This window comes from Gallinula chloropus (genome assembly GCF_964237585.1).
Source record: "Gallinula chloropus genome assembly, chromosome: 12".
Lineage (NCBI taxonomy): Eukaryota > Metazoa > Chordata > Aves > Gruiformes > Rallidae > Gallinula > Gallinula chloropus.
The window spans coordinates 10,235,439-10,251,636 of record NC_140097.1 but is presented as its reverse complement, the minus strand read 5'-3'; the positions used below and the strand labels follow the sequence as shown (position 1 = coordinate 10,251,636).

General features: G+C 57.9%; 1 protein-coding gene across 3 annotated transcripts; it reads left to right on the top strand.

Annotated features, from left to right (window-relative positions):
• Nucleotides 1-3,870: 3,870 nt before the first annotated feature.
• BRPF1 (bromodomain and PHD finger containing 1) lies at nt 3,871-16,086 on the top strand (the record flags this gene model as incomplete). 3 transcript variants are annotated; one of them, XM_084269505.1, is made up of 13 exons in its annotated part: nt 3,871-4,466; nt 5,539-6,498; nt 8,331-8,487; nt 9,553-9,684; nt 10,009-10,137; nt 11,064-11,376; nt 12,249-12,560; nt 13,769-14,056; nt 14,164-14,311; nt 14,835-14,971; nt 15,050-15,168; nt 15,296-15,450; nt 15,538-16,086. In XM_084269505.1, 13 exons carry the CDS (start codon nt 3,871-3,873, stop codon nt 15,719-15,721), a joined length of 3,630 nt encoding a protein of 1,209 aa, XP_084125631.1. In that variant the 3' UTR covers nt 15,722-16,086. The 3 variants fall into 3 exon arrangements, with proteins under 3 accessions (XP_084125631.1, XP_084125630.1, XP_084125629.1); XM_084269504.1 differs by having other exon boundaries at nt 12,246-12,560; XM_084269503.1 differs by having other exon boundaries at nt 12,246-12,560; nt 14,835-15,168.
• Between the last annotated feature and the right edge of the window lie 112 nt (nt 16,087-16,198).

Genomic DNA, 16,198 nt, shown 5'->3' with positions numbered 1-16,198 from the left:
TGAAAACACGGTTTTATCACCCAGTCTGATGGGAGTGGGCAAAAATATTTCATATGTTTATATGCAATTATTTCTTACTGAGGGCTAGTTCTGTTTCCAATAGCACTGAGCCAGTCTATGTTATGTTCTAGATTATGAGGTATAACTCAGTGGAGTATACTAAATGAGAATAAAATGGGGAACACAATAAATAGGATAAAATACAATTTCAGCTGTATTTTAAACTCAGATTCTTTTAGGTCCTCTATCATGTGATAGTGACAGAACCAAATGTGATATTTGCATAAAAGCTAACTGGGGTTGAAGTGTATCTTCCCCAATCAGATGTTATGTAATACTTCTTTGATTAACTCTGCTATGTAAAGTCTCACATATACTTTGATACTTGATTTAATCTGGCAACTCAAAGCCATTTTTTCAACCCATGAAACACTGTACAGCATGGCATGTCAGCCTCCTGCAAAACATGGAATTTTTCTGGGGGTGTGCTGTCCCAGATTACTTCTGTAGCTTGTAGGGAAGGGGTTCTACCAGAAGACCACTGGTTTAAATACATCTTTCAGAGGAGGCAAACTGGGTTTTGCCATGAATTTTCGTGGTAACTGTAGCTTCCCTTTTATGTTCAGTGAAACCAAGAATGGCAATGTTGTGTACAGAGAAACATCAAAATCACAAGCAATAAGAATGCTGCAATCTCAACACAATGTGCTTTTTAAATCTCCACAGAATCATGGGGTCAGCACCCACTCCAGGCTTCACAGCACCCCCCCTTCCCCAAAGACCCCTTAACAAATCAGAATTACTTGCTTTTTAAATATCTACATTGCTTGCACCCATTGAAAGGTTTTTTAACTGCTTTAACACATTCCATTAAAGTAATAACTTTTCAGAAGAGAAAAGCACAACCATAAGAGCTCTTCAGAACAATGTGTCAATTATCACATCACTGTTTTATTCAGGAAATAGATCGTGGAATTGGCTTCTTCCACCTACTGCTGACAAGTACCTTAGCTCTTATTTTTAGCTTGGCTGTTATGTGTGAAACAGTTACAAGAAAGTTCAACAGCCAAAGCTGTAGTTCAAGTATCAAGAGATAATTAGCAATAGAGACTTTTTTAATCTGTCACCTCACTTGCTTACCCTTTCTAATGCAGTAATCGACACCCTCAAAATTTATGTTAATCTTGCCATATACAATTCCATTTACCAGTCTACCTTGCTGCCCATGATGCTGCAAAGAGAGCAAAACCAAGGCTTCATCTGCTGAAATCTGGTTTGATGCCAGGACTGCATATCCACGTTACATCTTTAGCAGCAGCACAGCTCATGCCACCTGCTGGTCCTCGGTGTTAACAGCATCTGAACAGGGCACTAATAACTCTCTTCCCCAACAGCAGGAGTGCGCCAGCTGCTGCACAATCTCATCCTTGGTTCATCAGGACAGAATCCGATCCCTTCACAACAGCAGTATGTTCAAGTGCCTGCTACAAGACTCCAAATGCAACAACAAAACTCCAAACGTATAACAAAGCAAATCTGCCTCAAGAAGAAACATTCCTGCTTACTCAATTGGTGTAGATGGCAACCCATGCATATTCAGCAGGTAACACCACTGTCTACATTCCTGTTGCATGAATTTTTAGGATGACATGTAGCTTGAGCATACAGGAAGAAACAATTAGGTGAGTTTAATCTTTGTTCTTTAGCAATATTTAACAATTTAGCAATAGGAGTACTGACTATATTAAAATGATTAACATAATCAAGAAACATACATAAACTCTGAGTGTATAAATATTCATCAAGTCTCACAAGAGCTACAGCTGGAGACAGTACAGGTGTTCACTAGAACTGGATTAGGCTGTGGGACAAAATCTCTGCAGGGACACCCTCCACTAGCCCATGTTGCCCAAAGCCCCATCCAACTAGGCCTTGAATACTGCCAGGGATCCAAGGACACCTGGGTAACCTGTTCCAGTGCCTCACCACCCACACAGGGAAGAATTTCTTCCTAATACCTAATCTAAATCTCCCCTCCTCCAGCTTAAGGCCATTAGCCCTTGTCCTATCTCTACCTGCCCTTGAAAACAGCCTCTCTCCAGCTTTCCTGTAGGCCCCTTTAGATACTGGAAGGCTGTAATTAAGTCTCCTCAGAGCCTTCTCTTCTCCAGGCTGAACAACCCCAACTCTCTCAGGCTGTCTGAACATCTTGATGGCCTCTGGATTCTAACAGGTCTATGTCTGTCTTGTACTGAGGGCCCCAGACTTGGACCTCTCACAAGAGCAGACAGGGAGAATGCCTCTCAAGGCAGCCTTGCAAACTGCCTTGCTGACCCACCGCCTTGCAAACCGTCTGCCTTCCAGACCAGCCAAGTTCCTGAACAGCCACCCGCCTGACCAGCAGCCTTGCAGACTGGCCCCCTTGCTGACCAGCCGCCCACCTCACCGGCCACCTTTCAGACCGGCCACCCGTCTGACCGGCCGCCTTTCAGACCAGGCGCCTGCCTGACCGGTCGCCTTGCTGAGCTGGGGGGCCTGAACATGCCATTCTGTGCCTGGCTGAGCCGGGCTGAGCCGGGCCAAACAGAGCGCCCCGTGCCAAGTCTGGCCGGACAGACCGGGCCGGGCAGGTGTCAGCGGGGGCCAAGGGGGAGCCAGGGCAGACCATGCAGCGCCGGACCAGGTGCATGGCGGGGATCCAGGGACCGAGCCAGGTTGCCGGGACAGGCCGGGCCGTTCAGAGCCAAGCTGGGCCGTGCCGGGCTTCGGTCAGTGAGGGCGGGACATGCCATGTCCTGCCGAGCTTGGCCTGGGGGGCCGGGTACCAGGAGGAGCTGTGCCAAGCCGGGGGCACGGGGTCGAGTCTAGGGGCCGGGCTGCAGGGCCGGGCCGGGGGCAGCAGTGGGGGGCGGGTGGGGCGGGCTAAGCCGTGCCGTGCCAAGACGGGCCGGACCAGGCCGGGCTTCGGGCAGCGGGGGCGGGCTGTGCCGGGCCGGGCCGGGCCGGGGTCAGCGGGGGCGGTCGGGGGCCGGGCCGAGAGTCCGGCCCGGCCGGCCCAGGGGAAGCGGGGGCGGGTCGGCCGCCGTGCTGTGCCTTGCCGGGCTCTTCTGGGCCTCGGGCAGCGAGGGCCGGATTTGGGTACTGGGCCGAGTCCGGCCGTGCCGGGGCGGGGGCGGGCCAGGGGCCGGATCCGTGCAGAGCTGGGGCAGTGGGGCCGACCCGGGCCTGGCCGGGGGCAGCGTGGGCCGTGGGGCCAGGACGGGCCTAACCGGGGACAACGGAGGCAGGGAGGGCCGATCCGTGCCCTGCCGAGCCAGTGGCAGCAGGGGCTGGGCCGGGCCGCAGGAAACGGGGGCCGGGCTGGGGCGGGGCTCGCGGGCGGCGGCGGCTGTGATTCGGAGCGGCAGATTCGCTCCAGCTAGCGCGACGCGGTCCGGTCCCTTCCGCCTTTCCCGGGGCCTTCTCGTTTCGATCCCTCCCCTGCATCCTCCCCGCCGCCTCCCGTTGCCGCCCATCGTCTTCTCCGCCATTCCCCCACTCACACCCCCCGCTCGGCTCGGCCGTGCCGAAAGTGCGGTTGCTAAGGGCGGCGCGGCGCTTTACCCAGCGGCCGCCCCGCGCCAGGCGCCGCCGCAGCCTCCATTGTTGCGGCCCGGCCCGGGCCCGCCGCCGCCGCCGCCCATGGAGCCGCCGCCCGCGCCCGCCCGTTGAGTGCGGCCCCGGGGCCGGTGAGAGCGGCGGGAGGGAGGGGAGGGAGGGGAGCGCCGCCGGGACCCAGGGAGGGGGCGGCGGGGCGGGGGGCCCGGCCTGGCCTGGCCTGGCCTCAGCCCCCCCTCAACCCCTCGTCCCCCCGCTCGGGTGGGCGACGCCATGGGCGTAGACTTCGACGTGAAGACCTTCTGCCACAACCTCCGCGCCACCAAGCCCCCCTACGAGTGTCCGGTGGGCACCTGCCGTAAGATCTACAAGAGCTACAGCGGGATCGAGTACCACCTCTACCACTATGACCACGACAACCCCCCTCCGCCCCAGCACACCCCCCTGCGCAAGCACAAGAAGAAAGGGCGCCAGGCCCGTGCCGCCAACAAGCAGTCGCCCAGCCCCTCCGAGACCTCCCAGTCGCCGGGCCGTGAGGTGATGACCTACGCTCAGGCCCAACGGATGGTGGAGGTGGACCTGCACGGCCGCGTCCATCGCATCAGCATCTTCGATAACCTCGACGTGGTGTCGGAGGATGAGGAGGCTCCTGAGGAGGTACCTGAGAACGGGAGCAATAAGGAGAACACGGAGACCCAGAGCGTCCCGCCCAAGTCCGGCAAGCACAAGAACAAGGAGAAGCGCAAGGACTCCAACCACCATCACCACAATGCCTCAGCCGGCACCACCCCCAAGCTGCCTGAAGTGGTGTACCGGGAGCTGGAGCAGGACACCCCCGACGCCCCACCTCGCCCCACCTCTTACTACAGGTATTGTCCGTGGCATGAGAAGGCTCCCGGGCAGCTCTAGCTCATACCTGGAGTCTGGAGGCAGAATTGGCCCAGCTCTGTCGGGCATTGCACCCCAGTTTTGAGGGGTTTGTGCACTTGCAGAGCGCTCCATCACTGCTTAGGTCCTTGCTGTCAGTTGGATTGCTGAGCTCTTCTCTTGCTGGGACAGCAGGTATAGTTATAACAAAAACCAAAAGTGTCTTCCTGCCTTCGCCACGGCTCTTTTGAGGTATTTTGGGGTAGCCCTAGAGCCTCCCAGCACCAAGGTTTACGCATAAGATGTGTGTGTGGTTGTGGGCTTCTTAACTTGTCATTGTCCTAAGTGTTTTCTATGGGTGGTTGGGCGCATGCAGTGGCCCAAAATAATACCTCAAGCAGGCAGTTAGCACTGAACCAAAGCAAGGCCTGTGTGGCCAGCCCTGCCATCTTAGTCACCACGCTCCCTGAGAAACCGGACATGCATTCCAGGGATGGGATGATGACATTATTTTGTGTCAGGGTGTTAGAAAAGAAACCTTCCCCTGACATGTGCCCAGTGCCACTCACTGCGATGGTGGGGGGTGGTGGCCCAAGGGGCAGCCTCGGGTTCTGGCCCTTTCCTCTCCAAATAACATCCCCTCACCCACAGTGAAAGGGAAGAGGGTGCATCTACCCCTGCTAGAATTAACAAAACGTGGCGCCCGCATGCCTGGCCACTGTTGTGTTTTGAGCATGAGGCCACTGTCTCCAGAGCATCTGTCACCTGCTCAGTGGCTCACACAGGCTCCCATCTCGCAGTGATGAGTCTCCAAGGCCCGTACCTCGCCCATTAGACGGGTGTTATTTTGTGCCCAGTGTGCAGCTGTGCAGCTGAGGGTGCGGCAGTACCTCCTGCTTCTGCACCTTCTCCCCTTGTTGAGAACCAAAAGCTTTTCTTGGGATTTTTCAATTTTAACTTAGGGCTTAGCTGTAGCGTTTAAACGTTCCCTCAGCCAGGGCCTGTGGGAGTTGGGGTTCAGCGGCTCTGAGGCCCCACCAGCTCTGCCCTCACCTTCCCATGCTGTCCTTCCAGGTACATTGAGAAGTCAGCAGAGGAGCTGGATGAGGAGGTGGAGTACGACATGGACGAGGAAGATTACATCTGGCTGGACATCATGAACGAGCGACGGAAGACTGAAGGCGTGAGTCCCATTCCCCAGGAGATCTTTGAGTACCTGATGGACCGTCTGGAGAAGGAGTCCTACTTTGAGAGCCACAACAAGGGGGATCCAAACGCCTTGGTGGATGAGGATGCCGTCTGTTGCATCTGCAACGACGGGGAGTGTCAGAACAGCAACGTCATCCTTTTCTGCGACATGTGCAACCTGGCCGTGCACCAGGAGTGCTACGGGGTGCCCTACATCCCGGAGGGACAGTGGCTCTGCAGACGGTGCCTGCAGTCACCCTCACGAGCTGTGGACTGCGCCCTCTGCCCGAACAAAGGGGGGGCCTTCAAGCAGACAGATGACGGGCGCTGGGCACATGTGGTCTGTGCCCTCTGGATCCCGGAGGTGTGCTTTGCCAACACCGTCTTCCTGGAGCCCATCGACAGCATCGAGCACATCCCGCCTGCGCGCTGGAAGCTGACCTGTTACATTTGCAAGCAGCGCGGCTCCGGGGCTTGCATCCAGTGTCACAAAGCCAACTGCTACACGGCCTTCCACGTCACCTGCGCCCAGCAGGCCGGGCTGTACATGAAGATGGAGCCCGTCCGGGAGACGGGGGCCAATGGTACCTCCTTCAGCGTGCGCAAAACTGCCTACTGCGACATCCACACGCCGCCAGGCTCTGTGCGCAGGCTTCCCGCCCTCTCCCACAGTGAGGGCGAAGAGGAGGACGAGGAGGAGGAGGAGGAGGGGAAGAGCTGGAGCTCAGAGAAAGTCAAAAAAGCAAAAGCCAAGTCTAGGATCAAGATGAAGAAGGCACGGAAGATCCTAGCGGAGAAACGAGCCGCAGCACCCGTGGTTTCTGTGCCCTGCATTCCCCCACACAGGTACGACCCACTGTCCTCCCTTGACTGGGGAGATGTTTCTCTCTTTCTCCATGCCTTGCATCCCGCTTTCCACATGGGCATTACCTTGTTGATCTCCTTAGCTTTTCACACGGGTACTTTCACCTTTGTTCTCTCTCTGGTGGCTTCCTCTGGGAGTCCTGTAGAGGGGCAGAGTGATACACTGTCCTGCAGAGGTGTCTGGGGCCTCGACAGGGCAGGAAATAGCTGCTGTTAGCTTAACAGCAGAGAACAAACTTGGCTGGACGCATCAGGAAGCAGCTGGGGGTTCCCAGCGCTCCTTTGCTGTTGTGCTGACCTCAGGCGCTGAAGTAAACCAGGGAGGGAGGAGGAGGCTGCTCTCCTTTCCACTGAGGTTTTGTTTCTCACAGTGCTCTGCTGGGGGAAAGAGGGAAGTGTGGGAGCGATTCAGGCCTGGGAAGTGGGCTAACCCCAGGGGTTGGTTTTTCTCTGGAGCAGAGAGGTCTCGTATCGGGATCCCTGTGCCCTGCAGAGCACAGCTCATCCACCCCAGCAGCTCCTTCCTCCTGGCTGGGCTTCCTCAGTGCTTTGTGCCAGGTGCAGCGGGGCACAACAAGCCCCTGCACAGCCACCTGCAAGGGGTGATTAGAGGGGAGCATGACTTGTGCCTGCTGTGGGGGCGCGACTGTCGGGAGGTTGGCTTGGCAGCACGAGGGCAGCGCGGGAGCTGTGCAGACAGAGGGGAGCACGCAGAAGCCATGGGTTTTGCTCTCTGGTGACTTGTGGAGGCAGGTCTCTGCTACGTGGTTGCTGGTGTTTTGCCACGGTCTGTGTGCGTCCCAACCTTATGTTACTGCTCGCTTGGGGCTCGCTCTGTAGCCAGAGACTCTTTTCTCCTGTGTGGATGCATTGGCAGGCGGCTTGAAGGCTCTTGCTGCTACTGTTGTGCTTGCAGTGAAACTCACACTGAGCTAGAAGCTGTTAACCTCTCCCCAGGCCTTCCTGTTGGGATTAATTATTCTTCAGGGGCTGTTGCCAGGATGCCAAATGTCTTTCTGTGGAAGCTAAGCTTGGCCTGCGATGGCACACAAGGCTGCTTTCCCCAGCCTCTTTGCAGGTTGGGTCATCCTCTGTGAAGAGCTGTCCGTCTGGGATGCAGGGACTTTGTCCCTTCATCTCCCTGCTAGCAGGGAATCTCTGGCCAGCCTTTGATAGACAGACAAAGCTGTCGTGGCCCCTCCAAGCATTCTGCTGTTGCAGAGAGTTGGAAAACCCTTTTTAGTCCTTCATTAGCTCGGATAGAAGCTCTGTTGCACTCATGTCTCCTGTCTCCTTATCACACCTTGCCAGGTTTGGTCAAGTTGCTTGAGCTGTTTATGGCTCAAGTTTGTCCGGTAGTGTTTGGCATAGGCCCTTGTTGCTGTGGCTGGCCCTCAGCCAGGTAAATAAGGGGTTTGGGATAGCAGTGCCATAACACTTGTGGTCTTGGGGACTGTGGGAGCTGTTAAAGGTCTGGCCCTTGATGCGGCTGTGTTGTACCCCAACCTGGCATGAGCTGCCTCAGGTTTTTGCCCAAAAGTTGGCAGGAGGTAGAAAGGCAAATGTTTTGGAGAGGCAAGGCCGGGTGTTTCCTGGCATCCTCCATTGCAGATGACTTGGGGCCAGCTTTGCCCTGCATGACTTGATGTTACAGACCTTCCAGCCTCAGCTAAAGGGTGTTCCCTGCCCGAGGAGCTTCTTGGCTGCTCTCAGGTGACCTTGCTGCTACATCCCCCGCAGCCAGGACTTGCTGCTCCTGCAGCAGCCAGGCTTATCTTGCTGATAGAGTCTGTGGTTCCTTCTCCCTTCTTCAGGCTCAGTAAGATTACAAACCGTTTAACCATCCAGAGGAAGAGCCAGTTCATGCAGAGGCTGCACAGCTACTGGACTCTGAAGAGGCAGTCCCGCAACGGTGTCCCTCTGCTCCGCCGCCTCCAGACACACCTGCAGTCACAAAGGAACTGCGACCAGGTAAGGGCTGCTCCTTGCGGTGCCGCGGGGAATCCTGGCTGCGCGCGCCTGCTTCCTGCGCCTTCGGAGCTGTGGGCTCAAAGCCTTTGCTGCATGCGGGGCCTGCGGGCGCAGAAGCAGGGCCAGGGGTATGAGCTCTCGGATGAGGAAAGGGTGGCTCCAGCTGCTTTTGCTGCTTCTCCTCTCTGTTCTCAGTCTTTGGAGATTTGGCCAGGCAGCAACGTTTTTGGCAGCCTGCCCTGGGAAGGGAATCCTGCCCTCTCAGGCTGCTGCGCAGAAGTTGTTAGCTCCTTCCTCGTTTCCGCATTTAGCCGGTAGTGAACCCATCAGAAATGGCTCTGGGCTGAGGCTGCTGTGTCAGCAAGTGTTGAGAGAGGTGGCCAGAGATCTCCAGAAACAGACTGGAAGGAACCAAGGCCCTGTTCTCAGTTTCTGAAACTGCTCCAGGAGCGCTCCCTGTGGGTGCTGCTTCCAGCCCACTGTCTGCCTCAGCCCTTAGTCAGAGCTTCACAGATGTGAAATCTCTGGTGCCAGAGTGAAAGATTTCTCTTCTGGCTCCCCGTCTGAGCTCTGAATCTTTCTTTCTGAGCCCTTGGAGGGCCCTGACCAGGCAGGGGGTTCTCCTGCCTTTGCCCTGGCTTGTTTTTATTTACTGGAGAAGAGCTGAGACTGCTTCTGCTTATCTTCAGCTATGGTGTCGAGAAGCAAAAGGAAAAAGAGCCGTGCTCCCTGTTGCCCTTTGAAAGAGCTCTGAGCAGCAGCACAGCCCCTGGTATTGTTGATCTGTGCTTTTGGGCAGCCAGTTGTGTTAGGAAGGGTATTTCCAGAGGTTTGGGATATCCACCTCCTGGCATCCTATGAGCTTTGTAACTAAGGAGCGGGTACTCGGTATTGACCAGAGGTTGGACTGTTTCTGAGTTGCCCACCAGGGTGTGGGTACCTTCACGGAACCAGTGGGTCAGGCATGCCCATTCCCTTTGACAGGAAGGAGCCCCAGCACATGGTCAGGAAGGTGGAGATGGGAACACATCTCCTGTCAGCTCACGGTCTCTGATGTTCCCGCAGAGAGACACTGAGGATAAGAACTGGGCGCTGAAGGAGCAGCTGAAATCATGGCAGCGCCTCCGCCATGACCTAGAGCGTGCACGCTTGCTGGTGGAGCTGATACGCAAGCGGGAGAAGCTCAAGAGAGAGACGGTAACAATTGTTTGCCCCTCTTTGGGGAGCTGCTGGGGTGGGCATGAGCATGGGCTCTTCAGAGTGCTGTAGGGCATGTGCCGGGCTCCCCTCGGCCGTGCTCTGAGGAAAGGTGGCTGCTCTGCAAGGCTGAGGTGGGACGCGCAGGTGCTGGAGCTGGTGTTACACCTCCACTCCCCAGAGATGGGGGTGAGGTGCAGTCCCTGCCCCTTGTGTGAGAAGAGGTGTCCCTGCCTGCAGGACTGTGCTGCTGCTCCCTGGGGACAGTCCCACTGCCTGGCTGCCAGGCAGGAGGCTCAGCCCCGCTCCTTTCCTCTGTTTCAGATCAAGGTGCAGCAGGTAGCACTGGAAATGCAGCTCACCCCCTTCCTCATCCTCCTTCGCAAGACGCTTGAGCAGCTGCAGGAGAAAGACACGGGCAACATCTTCAGCGAGCCGGTCCCTCTGTCTGAGGTAACAGAAATCTACGAAGTAAGAACCCCCTCCCCCAGATTTCTACTTCACTCAAACTTGTCCCATGCTCGTGCCAAGGGCTGCCCAGGGTGCTCTCTGATCTGGAAGCTCCCCAGGGTAACCGGGTGCTGGCTCGTGCATCCCAGCACCACTCACCCAGCAATGCCACTCCTGGGTGAGCCGAGTGCACAACAGCTGAGCTGGTGCCCGCTCTCCCTCTGTAAACATGGCTGGTGACTCCCCAGTGTGTGTGAGCGGTTGAGGATTCCCACTGGGAAAGGCAGAATGCTGGCCCTTAGCAGGCAGCACACTCTCACCTACCCTCTCATAAAGGCCTCGGCTAGGCAGCGAGCTGAGCACAGCACAGGAACAGGATTGTCTCCACCAGACTGTCACTGCTGGCAGCAAGGGAAGGGATTCCTGAGACCGTCACTCAGTGCCTGCCCAGGAGAGTGGGGAAAGGCTGTGCCGGCCCTGCACAGCTCTGGCACTGAGGTGTTTCAGTAGCACTGGGGAGGAACACTGCACAGTCCCACCTGCAGCTGCTGCTGCCACCTGGACGGTTCTATCTGTCTGCATTCATCCTCACCCCCAGGAGCTGCACTTGCAGCTTTCTCCCTTGGGGAAATGCCATGTAGCTGGATCCCAGGTGCCTGCAGACGGAGGAGAGATGCTGCTGTGTGTGCTGGAGCCTTAAAAACACTTGGGAGTACGTATCTGCTCTAACAGGTTGAGCGCAGCACATGGGCTCCTGAGTCAGGAGCTGTTGCTGTTCCTCAAGCTGCAAAAACAGACAGCATTCCCTGATGTGCATTTGGGCAGAACACAGGGAGCGGTACCTGATTCCTCTAACGACTGTTTTCTTGGAGCAGGTAATGCTAACTGAGGCCTCCTGGGCTCTTAGCTCTGGCTTTTTCTCCATGCAGGTCCCAGACTACCTGGATCACATCAAGAAGCCAATGGATTTTCAGACAATGAAACAAAACCTGGAAGCCTATCGCTATCTGAACTTCGATGACTTTGAGGAGGATTTCAACCTGATTATCAACAACTGTTTGAAATACAATGCCAAAGACACAATCTTCTACCGGGCAGCCATCCGTCTGCGGGAGCAGGGAGGCGCCGTTCTCCGGCAGGCTCGCCGGCAGGCAGAGAAGATGGGCATTGACTTTGAGACAGGCATGCACTTCCCCCACTGTGTAACGGTGGAAGAAGCTCAGGTCCAAGACATCGAGGACGGTGGGTACTCATCCCCTGTCCTGGGGATCTACTTGGAGGTAAAGCTGGGGCAGAGTTGGGGCACCTGGGGATCTCTTTGAGCTGCCTCGTCCCATGGGAGGTTCAGTTGAACACCTTGGTTGTGTGTGCCTGCTCCCCAGAGAGGTGAGGGCTTGGCTAGCCAGGTATCTATTGGCCCCATTAGGTTGGTTCTGGGCAGCGGCTTGTCTGTGTGTCCTGCCAGCCCCTTGGTCCCTCGTCCTCCAGAGCAGGGGGCTGCCTGGGATGTGGCCTCCCTGGCCAGCATCAGGGCACTGTCACTTGCCACATCCCCAGCACTGTCCATGAGCAGCTCAGGGGAGCCTCCGCCATGCTGCCCGTCTAGAAGGATCAACTCCCCCTTCCCACACGGTTCTCAATAGTCCCCAGCCAGATCTCACTGGCTTCATGGTCATCGTTCTGCTTGTCGCTGCTGGGCAATGGGGAGCCCCACCAGGAATTGCTTGGCTGAGAAGGATCCTTTTAGGGACCTCCATGTTGAGCACAGGACAGGCTCAGTCAGGGGGATTTCCCTGCTCTGTAATGCTTCGGGACCCTTTGACTCTTGTTTTACCTGTTACAACCCCTTTTCCTTTTCCTGCTCTGCCCTTTCCCTGGCCAATGAGAACTCTGGGATTCTCCAAGCTGCTGATCAGCCTGCTTTCCCCAGCAGTCCCAACCAGCAACTTCTCCAGGTCTTTTAGGATAACTCCCCATGTTCACAGGTGTTTGGTACCGTGTCAGCTATCTCCCTTCTGCAGGAGCCTGGATTGCCCCACGCCCTTTCAGGTAGAGAAGCTCCAAAGAGTTCCCGACTTCTTTCATCCATCCGCTCCTCTTTGTTCCTCCAGAAGATGTGCGGCTGCTGCTCTCGGAGAATCAGAAGCACCTGCCCTTGGAGGAGCAGCTAAAGATTCTGCTGGAGCGGCTGGATGAGGTCAACGCTGGCAAACAGAGCATAGGACGGTCCCGCCGGGCCAAGATGATCAAGAAGGAGATCACAGTCCTGCGGCGGAAACTTGCTCACCCACGGGACCTGGGCCGAGACGGGCTGGAGCGGCACGGCTCCTCTGCCCGGGGAGTCCTGCAGTCACACAACCCCTGTGAGAAGGACCTGCAGACAGACAGCGCTGCAGAAGAGAGCAGCAGCCAGGAGACTGGCAAAGGTACCAGTCCCTCCAGAATGCTGCTGGTTCTGGGGAGCGGTGGAGAACCACCTCCGCACCCACGTGGCAGGGGGAGAGGCAGAGACCACTCTGCCAGGTACCTCCCGAGGCAGGAGGGCTGTGTGGGCAGCTGCCCGCGCACGCCCCGCTCCCTTAGGAGCATGTCAGATGGCCTCTCAGGGGTGGGCAGGCCCTTATCTCCTATTCCCCTACGGAGTTCCTCATTTCCTGTAGCACCTTCCATAGGGCTGGGTGCAGAGTACATCTGCGCTTCCACAGGCTCCCTCCCGGCGTGCCCGTCTGAGGACGGTTGGTGGTGATCCTTGCCAGCCAGGTTTGTCTTTGGCAGCCAAAGGAGGCCACCTCTGGTATCGGGCACAGCCACAGCCTGATGCATGTTTGCTGCTGGGGAGGGTTGGCACATCCCTGCTGTTCACCTGGCCAAATGCTGGCTGCAGCTGTGAGCTCGCCTCCCATGCGGGTGAGGAACTGGATGTCATTCCAGAGACAGAGACCGAGAGTCCCAGCTGTGTGACATGAGGCGTGAGACACACCATTTCCTCCTGCCAGCTCTGCCAGGTCAGCCACGCTGCCCGCTTTCTCGAAGCAGGCTGCCTTCAGCATCCCTTCCTGCTTCGCAGCACGGAAGGGAGTTGCAGCAGCACCAATTGCAGAGCTCCAAATCCCCTCCCCAGGCTGTGAGCCAAAGACAGGCCAGCTGCCAGCTCCTTGGGCTCCTGGACAGAGACACCGAGCTGGGCTCCGTGGGGAGCTCACACAGAGCTGCCCTGTGTGACTGGGAGTTCACCACCCCTGCGTCCTGGTCCTGCTCCCCGGGAAAAGCAGGCTCATTGGCAGGCAGGGAGTGTTTTAGGGCCTTTGTCTTTCAAGAGTACAGTGGAGCTTTCCAGCTGCAGTGTGTCGTGGGAAGGGTTTATTCCTGCTTGGCTGCTCTTGACTTCTCCTTGTGTGAGGTTGCTGCCTGTGAAAAACATTTCTGGCTGGCAGAGTGTCCTTTCATGTCCCCCTCTAGCTTTTGCTCTCAGCAGACCAGAGAGTTTGACCCTGAGGGCACAGACGTGGCAAAGCTCAGGATGGAAAATCTTGCGAGACTGGAGTTCCTGAGAAATGAAGCTCCTGGGTGCTGCTGCCTTCTGGTCCCTGCCAGGATCTGTGGGCTGGAGCTGACGCCTTCTCCTCTCTTCCAGGTCTGGGCCCCAATTCTTCTTCCACCCCAGCACATGAAGTTGGCAGGAGGACCTCGGTGCTCTTCTCCAAGAAGAATCCTAAAACTGCAGGCCCTCCAAAACGTCCAGGACGTCCCCCGAAGAACCGAGACAGCCAGATCACTCCCGGGCACGGGAACAGCCCCATCGGCCCCCCGCAGCTCCCGATAATGGGATCGTCCCAGCGGCAGAGGAAGCGAGGGCGAAGCCCACGCCCCAGCTCCAGCTCAGACAGCGACAGCGATAAGTCCATCGAAGATGCTCCCATGGGTGGGTGCAGCAGCTCCCCCTGCGTGGTCAGACAGTCACGGCCCCTCTGGGAGGACGTGGCAGGGTCTCCGCGCAGTCGTAACGCTCTTCTGGCGGGTGTTTTGCAGACCTGCCAGCCAACGGTTTCAGCAGCGGGAACCAGCCAGTGAAGAAGAGCTTCCTGGTGTACCGCAATGACTGCAATCTTCCCCGGAGTAGCTCCGACTCGGAATCCAGTAGCAGCAGCAGCAGCAGCGCTGCCTCAGACCGTACCAGGTACCATCTCCAGCCCAGCTCTCATGGTGCTGATGCCACCTGGGGTTGCTGGACAAGGAGGCTGTTGGTGGTACCCATCTTGTTCACCCTCCTGTGGTCCAGCTGCTGTGAGCTAGACCCCAGGAAGCGGTGGGGTTTGTGCCTGGTTTAAGTGTAAAGCCTAAAGGTGGGAGTGCAGCCAACAGCTAGCGAGGAGCCTGAACCGGGGAGTCTTCTGGAACAGCGGCTGCTCTGGCACGCCCCTTCCAGCTGGTGGCTCCGGCAGGTTCTTGCCTGCACCTCTGACTCAGCTGAGAGAGGGTCTTCTGGGTTCCTCCAGAAAGTGAACATGGGTGGGCATACAGCTGGTGCCCAGCAGAATCACCCTCCCATTTTTCTTCCTGGGCCCCCTGCCATGTCCTTCCTGGGGCTGAGGCCAGCGGTTGGAGCCCATGAGCCCCGGTGTCCCACCAGGCCACCCCTCTCCAAAGCAGTTTCTGGAAGCCTAAGATGGCTCCTGCTGACAGCTCTACTCTCTCTACAGCACAACGCCCTCCAAGCAGGGCAGAGGGAAACCCTCCTTCTCCCGAGTGAACTTCCCAGAGGACAGCAGCGAGGACACGTCAGGGACGGAGAATGAGTCCTACTCCGTGGGCACGGGGCGAAGCGTGGGGCATGGCAGTAAGTACCACAGCTGTGGGCCCGGCTGGTGCCATCACCTGGGGGGGACACAGCTGACACCCCTCTCCTTTGGCACAGTGGTGCGCAAGGGCATGGGGCGCGGCGCTGGGTGGCTGTCTGAGGACGAGGATTCCTCCCTGGATGCCCTGGACCTGGTGTGGGCCAAGTGCCGGGGGTACCCTTCCTACCCAGCGCTGGTGAGTACCGCGGGCAGCACGCTCCCCCCTGCTGTCAGCACCCCCTAAATCCATGTCCCCCTCCCACGGGGCAGTGCTGGGGGTTCCCTGTTTCCCCCCTCCTTAGCCCTCCCTGCTCTTCGGGCAGATCATCGACCCCAAGATGCCGCGGGAGGGCATGTTCCACCACGGCGTCCCCATCCCCGTGCCCCCCTTGGAGGTGCTGAAGCTGGGGGAGCAGATGACTCAGGAAGCACGTGAGCACCTCTACCTTGTCCTCTTCTTCGACAACAAGCGCACTTGGTAAGGATGGGGTGCCGGGGGCTTTGGGGGGAGGGCATCCAGAGACGATTGTAACCCTCAAACGAGGTGGCCCCCTGCTCCCCGCAGGCAGTGGTTGCCCCGGACGAAGCTGGTGCCTCTGGGGGTGAACCAGGACCTGGACAAGGAGAAGATGCTGGAGGGCCGCAAGTCCAACATCCGCAAGTCGGTGCAGATCGCCTACCACCGCGCCATGCAGCACCGCAACAAGGTGCAGGGCGAGCAGAGCAGCGACTCCAGCGAGAGCGACTGAGCCGGCCCCCCCCCCGCCGCCGGCCGCTCCCCCCACCCCCCTCCGCCGTATCTCAGGGCAAGCGGGGCTCGGGACCCCCCCCACACCGTGCAGCTGGTCTGCACCCACCTGGGGGGAGGGGAAACCGGGGCGGGGGGGGGGCCGGCCCCCCCGTGCCCACCCTCGCTCTCACATTCCCGGTGCCCGCTCCCCCCCAGCCCGCGGGTCCCCGGATCCTGTTCTGGCCGCCGCCGCATCCCTCCCCCTTCCCGTGCTGCCCCCCCACACCCCCCACGCCCCCCCCCCGGGCCCAGCCCCCGGCCGGCCTCGCGCTCGGACGTTGTTTGTATTTATTTTGAAGGAAGAAAAAAAAATCTATTGATTCTTAGAAAATAAACCTCCGCTGCGGAGCCGCGGCCGCTGCGGGCGGGGAGCGGGGAGGGAGGGGGGGTGGGTGTAGGGACGGAAAAGGGAACAGGAGCGGGGCGGGAGGAGGGG